This window comes from Mandrillus leucophaeus, unplaced genomic scaffold, assembly GCF_000951045.1.
Source record: "Mandrillus leucophaeus isolate KB7577 unplaced genomic scaffold, Mleu.le_1.0 Scaffold29, whole genome shotgun sequence".
Taxonomy (NCBI): domain Eukaryota; kingdom Metazoa; phylum Chordata; class Mammalia; order Primates; family Cercopithecidae; genus Mandrillus; species Mandrillus leucophaeus.
The window spans coordinates 2512241-2524587 of NW_012103031.1; the positions used below are offsets into that span (position 1 = coordinate 2512241).

The 12347-nt window shown below is 41.5% G+C and overlaps 1 protein-coding gene across 1 annotated transcript in view; it reads right to left on the minus strand.

Annotated features, from left to right (window-relative positions):
• Positions 1–12347, minus strand: part of TRRAP (transformation/transcription domain-associated protein) — a 132900-nt gene that overhangs the window by 110181 nt on the left and 10372 nt on the right. Inside the window, exons 4-10 of the mRNA XM_011985836.1 lie at positions 11348–11452; positions 10000–10083; positions 8107–8163; positions 6475–6600; positions 4823–4900; positions 4555–4643; positions 3597–3693 (exon numbers count right to left, since the gene is read on the minus strand). Coding sequence (XP_011841226.1) covers positions 3597–3693; positions 4555–4643; positions 4823–4900; positions 6475–6600; positions 8107–8163; positions 10000–10083; positions 11348–11452 — 636 coding nt within the window. The remainder of the gene's footprint in view (positions 1–3596; positions 3694–4554; positions 4644–4822; positions 4901–6474; positions 6601–8106; positions 8164–9999; positions 10084–11347; positions 11453–12347) is intronic.

Sequence of the window (12347 nt, forward strand, 5' to 3'; positions counted from 1 at the left end):
CTTTGGGAGGCCGAGGTGGGGGGGTCGCATGAGGTCAGGAGTTCGAGAGAGACTAGCCTGGCCAACATGGTGAAACCCCATCTTTACTAAAAATACAAAAACTAGCTGGGTGTGGTGGCACACACCTGTAATCCCAGCTACTTGGAAGGCTGAGGCACAAAAACCGCTTGAACCTGAGAGGAGAAGGTTGCAGTGAGCCAACATGACGCCACTGCACTCCAGCCTGGGCGAAAGAGTGAGACCTCTTGCCTCCAAAAAAAAAAAAAAAAAAAAAAAAACAATTAAGACTAAGCTTGACTCAAGTGACCCTCATAAAGTAGCAGGCCTACTTACACAGCAATATCCAAAAAGTTTTAATGGTATGTGTGTGCATGTATACAATGCCATATGGGAAGGAGGTATAGCCACAGAGCAGTCTCTTTCACATGGTGAGACTGTGGATGCCTTCTTTGTACTTCTCTGTATTTTCTCAACTTTCAACAGTGAACATGTATTACTTTCACTGTTGAACAGAAAGACAATTAAGTACTGAAAGATTTTTATTTTTTAGAGATGAGGTCTCACTCTGTTGTTCAGGCTTAAGTGTGGTGGTATGATCAAGGCTCACTGCAGCCTCGACTTCCTGGGCTCACGCCATCCTCCCACCTCAGTAGCTGGAACTAAGGGTGCATACCACCATGCCTGACTAATTTTCTTTTTTTTTTTTTTTAGAGATGGGGTCTTGCTATGTTGCCCAGGCTGGCCTCCAACTCCTGGGCTCAAGCAATCCTCCCACCTTGGCCTCTCAGACTGCTGGGATTATAAGCGTGAGCCACCATGTCAGGCTTGAAAGATTTTTTTAAAAGTAATTGCATGTTTATTCAGTCATCCCAGTAACGTAGGTTGTGAACAACAGTGGAGTCAACTTGAGTCAACTCAGAACAGCTCTAATCACAATCTTCTTTTGGGGTGTCAGCAGAAGGCCACTCACCAAGATAACACAAGCTGACTAAAATGTCAAGGGGTACCTAATTTAGACTTTTTACACCAAATGTTCCATTTTCGTCATGTAAGCTATCATTATCTAGTTATATACATTAAAATTAAGTGGGACGGCCGGGCGCGGTGGCTCACGCTTGTAATCCCGGCACTTTGGGAGGCCAAGGTGGGCAGATCACGAGGTCAGGAGATCGAGACCATCCTGGCTAACACGGTGAAATCCCATCTCTACTAAAAGTACAAAAAATTAGCCAGTCGTGGTGGCAGGGGCCTGTAATCCCAGCTATACTCGGGAGGCTGAGGCTGGAGAATGGCGTGAACCCGGGAGGTGGAGCTTGCAGTGAGCCGAGATCGTGCCACAACACTCCAGCCTGGGCGACAGAAGCGAGACTCTGCCTCAAAAAAAAAAAAAAAATTAAGGGGGAAAAGGTTACAAATGCTTTCAAAAGTAGTTTTTATTCTAAACAATTCAGCACTTGTTTTAATTTTTATTTTTCTGAAATAAAAGCCTTACAAAAAGCATAAATTATAATCCAATTCCACTGATATAGATCAGTACTGAATTTATTCCATACTATAGAACAATCATGTAAGAATTCTTTTCAAAAACACTAACAGGAGATAAGGTATTTTTTCCTTCAAGTTCTTATGATTTAAATAAGAACACAACTATGCACGAAAAAATGAAACAAAAATCCACCATACAGGCTCCTCAGAAAAGCACCCAGAACTTCATTAGTTTTACTGATAATGCTCCACCACACAGGCTCCTTAAAAAAGCACCCAAAACTTCTTTATCAGTTTTACTGATAATGCCTTTTAAATTCCAATCTCTCTCACACCTAGCTGCCACAACACACAACTTTTAAAGCAGCAAAAGTCAATGAACCAAATAGGTCCAAACAAAAATCTGCATGTAAATGTGTATAGTTGCTTTATTAATAATGGCCAAAAATGAAACAGGCAAATCCATAAGGACAGAAAGTACATTCGTGGTTGCCAAGAGCGTGCAGTCAAGGAAGGCTGCTGATGGGAGAGGGTTTCTTTCTGGGGTGATGACATTATTCTAAAATTGGATGGTGGTAATGGTACATATCTGTGGCTAAACTAAAAACTACTTAATTGTACACTTAAAGAGGTGGAATTTTATGATACATAAACTACATCTCAATAAATTTGTTTTTAGGCCTGGCTCACGCCTATTTTAGGCCTGGCTCCCTAGCACCTTGGAAGGCTAAGGTGGGCAGATCACTTGAGGCCAGGGGTTCGAGACCAGCCTGGGCAACATGGCCAAACCTCGCCTCTACAAAAATACAAAAATTAGCCAGGCGTGGTACTGCATGCCTGTAATCACAGCTACTCGAGTGGTTGAGGCACAAGAATAGTTTGAACCAGTGAGGCAGAGGCTACAGTGAGCTGAGATGGTGCCACTGCACTCCAGCCTGGGCAACAGAGTGAGACTCTGTCTCAAAAAATAGTAAGTAAGGCCGGGCGCGGTGGCTCAAGCCTGTAATCCCAGCACTTTGGGAGGCCGAGACGGGCGGATCACGAGGTAAGGAGATCGAGACCATCCTGGCTAACACGGTGAAACCCCGTCTCTACTAAAAAATACAAGAAACTAGCCGGGCGTGGTGGCGGGCGCCTGTAGTCCCAGCTACTCGGGAGGCTGAGGCAGGAGAATGGCAGGAAGCTGGGAGGCAGAGCTTGCAGTGAGCTGAGATCCGGCCACTGCACTCCAGCCTGGGTGACAGAGCAAGAAAAAAAAAAAAAAAAAAAAATTGTAAGTAAATAAATAATAAAGCTGTCTTTAAAAACATTAGAAATAATCTGAATACTCATCAGTTGGTGAACGGATAAACACACACCATGATACATCCACACAATGAGATTCTACCACTGCGGATTGAGTTGCATCCTCTTAAAATTCCCATGTGAAAGCCCTAACTCCAAATGTGACTGTATCTGGACACAGAGTATTCAGGAGGGGATGAAAGTTCAGTGAGGTCATGGGGCTGCAGCCGTTATCTGGCAGGACTGTAGCCATGCAAGAGGAGGAGGAGAGAACTCTCCCTCTCTGTTCGCCATTGTGAGGACACAGCAGAAGACAGTTGTCTGCAAGGCAGGAAGAAAGCCCTCACCAGAAACCTTGATCTCAAACTTCCAGCCTTCAGAACTATGAGACAATTGCTGCCGTGTAAGCAACCTAGCCTATGGGATTTTTGTTAAGGCTGCCAAGCAAAGACAACTGCACAGCAATAAAAGGTAATCAGTAAAACAAGGTCCTATCTCAACATTACTGCTAAGTGAAAGAAGCCAGACTTAAAAGGTCGCAGAGACCAGACACTGGACATTTCCACTGATATGACATTCTAGAAAGGACAAAACTATGGGGACCAAATAAATCCATGGGTTTGCCAAGGAATGGAGGTGGTGGGAAGAAACTGACAACAAATGCATAACAATGGAATTTTGGAGGGTGATGGAAACGTACTGTATTTTGATGTGCTAGTAATGATTGCCAACATCTGTCAATTCCTAGAACTGTACACCCACAAAAGGTGATTTTTATTGTATGTAAACTATCTCAGTAAACCTGACATAAAAGTCAATGACCTTACCTGGTAAATCCTGATGATGTAAGCTAAAAATGACAATGTTTTAATCTGAGCAGCAATGAAGTCAGCATACAACTCCTTGTTGTAAAGCTTATGTTGCCTGAATAAGAAGAGAATAAAAATATTACCTCTCAATTTTGGGTGATGATAGTATTAATTAAAAGCCTGTAACTATCACTAAACCCAAAAGATTGATTTCCACACAGACCCAAGCAACACAGACAGCAGCAATAGCAAAGGTGTCTACACTTTTCATGCAATTCCAAATAACATACAAGTTTCAAGGGAACACACCCAACAGTTCTCCAATCCCTTCTATAGCAGTTACAATGTGAATCCCACAAAGCCAGTGCCAGGCCAATCTACTCAATCCGCAGAAAGAATTCGTGTAACATCTGCCCAGTGCAAGACCCCGACTTGGGCCGTGGCCATGGCCAAAGAGTATTCCTCCTTAGATCCTGCCCTCAAATGACACAGCCAGATAGGCTCCAAGTCAGGAGAGTGCATTAAGACAGTCTCAGGAGGAACATCCTTAGGTTTGAGAAAAGGCTTCACCGAGAGGCTTCAAAGGATGAACACAGCCTATCTGGAGATGAAGGCTGATGGGGAACTGAGGGTGTAAAGAACATTCTAGCGCTCAAGCTGAACAATGAGCAAGAATAAAGGCTTGAAGATGAGCAAGATTTGGATATGCCACAGCTGTTATTGAGCACAGTTCACACCTGACGACGTTTCTAATTTACAACACACCAAAATACGGGCTATTATCTCATCTTTCCAAATTAAGAACGAAAATAGCTACAACTGTCATCCCTGAAACACAGGTGCAGAAAGTCAAGAGTGCATATAATTTTACCAAAACTTTATCACTCATAATTTTCATGTCTTAAGAATGACAACAGCAAGTGTATTTTTACTTGGAATCCAAGCGCTGTGGCAGCTGGCCACAGTGACGCCTCACCTGGCTTGTGCAGACACCTGAATGGCAATGGTGTTCATGATCAAGGGCACAAACTCAGCAACAACATTGTGGATGTTCAGTTTGTAGAGCTAAAAGCAAACATACCAGATTTTCATACATCTATACTCTACTATGGCAACAAAATTTGGCATACCAAAGAATCATCACGTCATTTAGCATGTGTGTATTATACACATCTTTTTGCCCCAGATGTCAGTTTTCTCATAAGAAGCCCAAAACCCAAGAGACTAATGAGCAATACACATACCTGATACATTAAAACAACAATGATGGGCAATTCTGCCAACACTTTCAGAGAAAGTGATCCCCTCGGAATGATGGAATGCTAGAAGACAGAAACGGGTAGGAGCTGGGTTACCATTGTGGCATTTAAAATAGCCCCCACCAGTGCCCACCGGGCATCACCCACTGAAAGAGAGAGAACAGAAAAGAGTGACACCCCTTTGTAAATATTTGTGATGAAAGATCCAAACTATGTTGAAAACAAATAATGCAGAACTATCATTTAATATAATTTAATATGAAAGTTAGTTTTTTTTTTTTTTTTTTTGAGATGGAGTCTCACTCTTGCCAGGCTGGAGTGCAGTGGTACAATCTCGGCTCACTACAGCCTCCACCTCCTGGGTTCAACAAATTCTCCTGCCTCAGCCTCCCGAGTAGCTGGGATTACAGTCACGAACCACCACGCCCAGCTAATTTTTGTGTTTTTTAGTAGAGATGCGGTTTTGCCTTGTTGGCCAGGCTGGTCTCAAACTCCTGACTTCAGGTCATCCGCCCACCTCAGTCTCCTGAAGTGCTGGGATTACAGGCATGTGCCACCGTGCCCAGCCTAAAGGTTTTCATAATTTTCTACATAATCATTTGTAAAAACTTCAGGAAAATATGTTGAAACTTGGAGATTCAAATCACTTGAGAAATTTTTAAAACGAATACCTATGATTTTACTTATTTAAAAGAACACCACAAAGTATAATTTACCCAGCAGTTTTATTCAAAGATATTTATAAAGAGAAAATGCTTACAAATAGAAAAGTTCAACAGCCCTAATACATAAGGACTCATGAAACAAGGAAAATGTTAGGCTCAAAATACAAATGGGCAATGGACATGAACAGACAAGGAAAAAAGAAAATACAAAGGAATGATACTCAGAAAACAAATTTCTAATTAAGAACAACGAAAGGAGGAAAGCTTTATTCAAAGTTTCTCGTTCATCCTAGCACAAACTGAAACACTCTGCACAACCATTTCAGCAAAACAAACATGGATAATATTAATTCAATCACAAAAATTGTCATAGTAAATGCTCAAAACATGTTACCTATGTGGCAGACACCACAAATATACGATACATTACCTGCGGACCATGCCAGCATTACCTTCACAAAGTCCGTGAGACAGGTTTTTCAGATAACGAGAGGAAAAATAAGGTCAGAACGTAGGTTCGTTAACTTTCCTGGAGTCAGAAAACCCCAGTGGGTGGGGCCGGGACATTGTACTGGAGCTCTCTGTCCCAGAGCCCACACTCTCAGTCACTGAGCTATATACTTTTATCTATAGTTTAAGGGACTTTATTTATGTAAAAAGACTTAAAGCTAAGGGACAGAACAGACACCCCACACCTGGTCTGCTGCTGTTCCCAGCAGGGTGATCCTGGGTTTCAATAACAACCTTATCTTTCTAGCCTGGCATCAATGACACGGGACAGGTCATTTTCACCCCTCCCAGGCTGCAGAGAAGGACCAGTGATGCTCTGCCAGGCACACACGTTTATTTGTCTTAAATGTCTCCATGTATTTAAGGAAAAAAAAAAAAGAAAAAACTTAAATGGTTTAACAGGCCAGTATCTTAAACTACAGCAGCCACCGGTAGAAACAACTCAGTTAGCGAGACACTTACTGTTCGAGTCTCACTGTCCTCACGCTCCGGGTTGACTTTCACAGCAATTGTCGTTATCATACCAACCATTTCTGGGGGAGGCACTGTGTTCTCGGGGATCACTTGAGGGTTCTCAAAGTAGCGGTTCTACATAAAAATAAAAAAAAATATTTTTTCCTAAAGTCAAACCCAATATTCATTCCAAAAAAAAAAAAGCAAAAAAACACCTGACTCTTCGGTGGAAAAAAACAGAATGTTCTACATCTTTATGCTGCACCAACTCCACAGGATTTGGGCTCAGTCATTCATTTTCCAATCCCCCTTAAAGCCTAAACCAACACACCACTAGATGTTTACTCTTCCCACAGGACCATAAAGATAACACAACAGGGACCAGGTTCTCCATCTTCAACAATGGAAGACCAAAGCTTGCCTAAAAGTATTTTCTACTTCTTTTTCCCTGGCTAATAAATGATTGAATACAAACCATATCACATTCCTACCACAGTGAGGTAGGAAAGAAGGCACTCCATCCCTCTTGGGAAGAAACTATGAGCTGGCAGTCCCCACTGATTAACTTTTCACTCTCTAAATAGAGATCAAAGAGTGAACAAACAAAACACAGGACTTTTTTTTTTTTTTTCTCGAGACAGAGTCTCACTCTGTCGCCCAGGCTGGAGTGCAGTGGTACAATCTTGGCTCACTGCAACTTCCGCCTCCCAGGTTCAAGCAATTCTCCCGCCTCAGCCTCCCAAGTAGTTGGGATCACTGGCACGCACCACCATGCCTGGCTAATTTTTGTATTTTTAGTAGAGACTGGGTTTTTCACCATGTTGGCCAGGCTGGTCTCGAACTCCCAGCATCAGGTTATCCACTCACACCCCGTCTCTACTAAAACTACAAAACTAGCTGGGTGGAGTGCTGCATGCCTGTAATTCCAGCTACTTGGGAGGCTGAGGCAGGAGAACTGCTTGAACTCAGAAGGTGGAGGCTGCAGTGAGCAGAGATCGCGCCACTCTACTCCAGCCTAGGCAGAGACCCAGTCTCCCCGCATCCCCTGCCAAAAAAAAAAAAAAAAAGAATTATGATTCCCAGAAGAGTCTGGAAGAAGCTGTTCTTCTGGCAAGAGTGTTTACTTCTAATAAGCGGGAAGGAGATGAGGAGATTTTCCTTTTCTACTCCACAAACCTGTATGTTGTGGCACTGCTTGTAAGAGTTAATGAGATCAAAAAAAATGTTAGTAAAATTTTTTAAAAACACTAAAAATATACGCCACCTCCCCAAAAAGTCTTCAAGCCTATAAATTCAACCGTCGTTAAAATGCACAAAGTGAAAAACAAAAGCAAAATCTCCATGTCAATGGTTGCTTACAAGTAAATGAATTACGAAAAGTTTTTTTCCAAAATTTCTACAATAAAAATATATTGCCTTTATGTACAAAAAAAGTACTTACGTGAAAGAGAGAAACTAAAAAAGCTATTTTTTTGAATGGCTGACTTATCAACCTAGCTTTTAACCATCACTAAACATTCCCCATTCTAAAATAGTATCCCCTCCCCAAACACTATTTCTCCAACCCAAATGTTCTAAAGACTTTTTGGAATAAGGAAGTATAAACAAATGTAACTAATTAAAACCAAAGTGAAAACATACCACTACTTTTGGAAGCTCCTTGTAAATCTGTTTTACGAAATCCAGAAAATGATGAATCTAAAAAAAGCAGACACTTTCATTACAGGAAGATATTCATAAACAGAAAATACCTATAATAAATAAGAAAAGTTGTAATTGTCTTGCTACATAAGAACTCCTAAGAGAGGTAAGGAAAATGGTGGGCTGAAGATACAAATAGGCAATGGATGTGAACAAACAAACAAAAAATAAGTAAACATAAAGTACTGATAAACAGAAAACAAGTTTCTGATTCAGGAAGAGCACAGAGTTGAAAATTAAAATAAATGCCAGTTTTTGCCTTTCAAAAAATCGTAATACACAATGCTTGACAGGATGGAATGAGAGACAGATTCTCATACTGTGGGACCATAAACTACTGAAACCTTTCTAGAAATCAGTTTAACACAGGAGCATTAAAACTTCAATGCTTCTGCCTTGGTAATTCTCCTACAAAGCTAGTCTATGAAATAATTTGAACCATAAACAAAGGTATTCCACAATAACCATTAAAATAAGAAGTGTGAAATACCTTCAATATCCAGAAATAAGGACACCCATAAGAAAGAATACTCTGTACCCATTAAAAAATAATTGTGGCTAGGCACATGGCTCATGCCTACAATCCTGACACTTTGGGAGGCTGAGACTAGAGGATCACTTGAGGCCAGGAGTTTTAGACCAGCCTGGGCAACATAGACCCTGTCTCTACAAAAAAATTTTTTTTAATTGTATACAGAATTTTTTATGACTGTGAAAATGCTTACACTTAACATGAAGTGATCAAGCTATACGATGTTATATACAGTATTACCACAACTATGCAGAAAATATACAAACACATTAAGGTGAGAAAAAGGAAAGAAAAGGCCAGGCGCGGCAGTTCACGCCTGTAATCCCAGCACTTTGGGAGGCTGAGGTGGGTGGATCACATGAGGTCAGGAGTTACAGACCAGCCGGGCAACATGGTGAAACCCCATCTCTACTAAAAACACACACAAAAAAATTAGCTGGGTGTGGTAGCATGAGCCTGTAGTCCCAGCTACTCGGGGAGGCTGAGACAGGAGAATCGCTTGAATCCGGGAGGCGGAGGTTGCAGTGAGCCAAGATTGCGCCACTGCACTCCAGCCTGAGCAACAGACGAAGACTCATCTCAAAAAAAAAAAAAAGAAAAAGAAAAGAAAATCACCAAGATATAAAATCCTGTTTTTGAGATGGCAGGAATCCTATTTCATTTTTATGCTTTTAATTTCTATTTTAAGTAATTTAATTCAATAAATAATTTTTAATTTTAATAAGTAATTTAATTTCTATATTAAATCATCTGTGACAGGCACTTAGGTTATCGTCAGAGAAGATATAATTATGGTAAATGTATACTTGCTGCTTACTGTATAGGTAAATGCCAATCACTCTGCTAAGAACTTTAAATTTTATGCCTAATTCCTCAAACGACCTTTTAAGGAAGTCATTTTACAGAAAAATCTCCAAAAGGTTACAAACTTAACCAGTGTCACACAGCTACTGAATTGCAGAGGTGAGATTCAAACCCGGCTCTGGCTTCAGCGCCCATATCTTAATCCCTGTACAACATAAAATGACTTGTACATCATACGCATAAATACCAGAACAGCCCAAATAACCTGTCAGTTTGGTCATTTAATACATTTCAACTACGGAACCAATTTAGCAAAGTATTGATAAATATATTTTTTTAAGTCAATGTTAAATTCATAAAGAACTGCCCCAAACTTAGGCTATATTTCTACAATTGAAAACAGCATGTGTTCAGTCAACTTTGAGAGCACAAAAAATTTCACATAAGGAACATGCTGACACACTTTATAAATGCTACCAGGATTTTAAACAACTCACTTCTTGTGTGATCGGTGGCCTGAACTGTTTGTGTAGCTCGATAATTATTCTTAGACAAATAAGAACATTTTCTTCATTTTCCGTCTAAAAAATAAACCATTTAAAGAAAGTTATACTTCTGAAGACTCACTTTAAAGGCTAATTTTCTAAGCAGTTTCTGCACACACACTATCCATCAACCAGCTTCTACTGGATTTGCTGAAAATTTACCAGCTCACAGAACACAGTTGTTCCAGACAGAAAGCTTTGTGCGCCACAAGAAGGGAATCCCACCAGCCAGCTCTGCATGAGTAACCTGGACAGGGGCTTCACCGGCCTTCATGGCAAGTGGCACCAGGAGCTAAGGACTTCCTGGCCCAAATGACACTTTCCGTGTTGGACAATATTGTGAAAAGACCAGTAAAGAATTAATGGGCAAGTACCATGGACTGGACCCTGTGCTAAGCACCTTACAAATGCTCTGTGAGGACGGGGTTCCATCTACATCTGACCTGTGAGGGAGCGAAATCTCAGGGGTTAAGCAATGTGGCTGGCATGACACAGCAACAAAGCGTCCCAGCCAAGACAGAATCCAAGCTCAACTTTCCAAGGGGACCAGAAACACGACTGAAATCTAACTGCATCAAGACTAAGAGGGCGAGGCGGCTCACGCCTGTAATCTGAGCACTTTGGGAGGCCAAAGCAGGTGGATCACAAGGTCAGGAGTTCAAGACAAGCCTGACCAACATGGCGAAACCCCGTCTCTACTGAAAATACAAAAATCAGCTGGGCGTGGTGGCACGGGCCTGCAATCCCAGCTACTCGGGAGGTTGAGGCAGGAGAATCACTTGAACCCGGGAGGCGGAGGATACAGTGAGCGAAGATCACACCACTGACTCCAGACTGAGCGACACAGCGAGACTTTATCTCAAAAAAAAAAAAAAAAGACTAAGAGAAGCAAGAAAACAATTTTTTGTTTGCCAGATGGATTCGCCCTAAGGATGTCAGATACTCTTTACGAGCATCTACTAGGTGTAATGCGCCGCACTGGAGATACACACGGAAAGAACAATGCAAGTGAGCCACTCAGTGGGCGTCTGTGGGCCCACACCCGGCTCACCGTCCACAACCGTTTCAAAGATACCACTATGTCTAGCTAATTCCTCAGTTAACTCGATGATTTTCAATTAAGTAAACTTTCTGAGTGGAGGAAATGGGGGAAAAGGGACATTAAGAAAACGTTTTACTCCTGTGACTTGGAATTTGGGCAAAAGATAAAACAGTTGTATAATGGTGAAATTTACCATAAGAAAAATCAGTGAAAGTTTTACATATGGCTATACGATAAGAATGAATTCTCAAAAGTTACCTCTAAAAAGCGAAACATCACAGACAAAACATTTTTTGTGTGAGGACGAAGATGTTCATTGGTTGGTATCCTATGAATTATTTCAAGTACTAGCTTCCGCAGTTGCTGGCAAGAAAAAATAAATAAATGTAAGGATAAAAATACTTCCAAGGGTTCCAAATTAATTATCTTACACTCTGCAAGTGTCACACAGCTGTTTACACCCAGCACTAGCAACACACCACCATCCTACAAGAGGGACGCAATTTTTGAAAACAGTCCTAGAAACTACTTAAACGTAACCCAAAGTAAGTACTGCAGATGATCATTTTCAGTATTTCTACAACTCTGTACCGACTCTTAATCGACTAAGCCTATTTCTCCTCTTCCATGGCTTATCAGTAAGTCCAACAGACGGACACTGGTGTACGAACATGGAGTCCATTGAAGATAAAAGAGCAAAACACAAACTGAATGTAGTTTGGGATCTCCCCTTACCATCTAGCGTTAGCTTCCATAATGCTATCACCAACCACCTTGGGCCCAAGGACTAGTTACATTATGAGCTGTGCTAAGCTTCTGTGATTCTGTCTGTGGAGCTGACAACTAAAAGCTCAAATACATAAGCTCTTGCACTGGTATGATATAAAAACGCTTTATTTACTAAGAAGCTGGTGTTATGGGAATGTTTTTTAAAAGTTATTTTTAAGAACTACATGCTGAAATATTTATAGAAAAAGTGGTAGGCCGGGTGCAGTGGCTCACGCCTGTAATCTCAAGACTTTGGGAGGCCGAGGTGGGCGGATCACCTGAGGTCAGGAGTTCGAGACCAGCCTGGCCAACACAGTCTCTACTAAAATACAAAAATTAGCCGGGCATGGTGGTGTGTGCCTGTAATCCCAGCTGCTTGGGAGGCTGAGGCAGGAGAATTGTTTGAACCTGGGAGGCAGAGGTTGCAGTGAGCTGAGTTCGTGCCATTGCACTCCAGCCTGGGTAACAGAGCGAGACTTTGTCTCAAAAA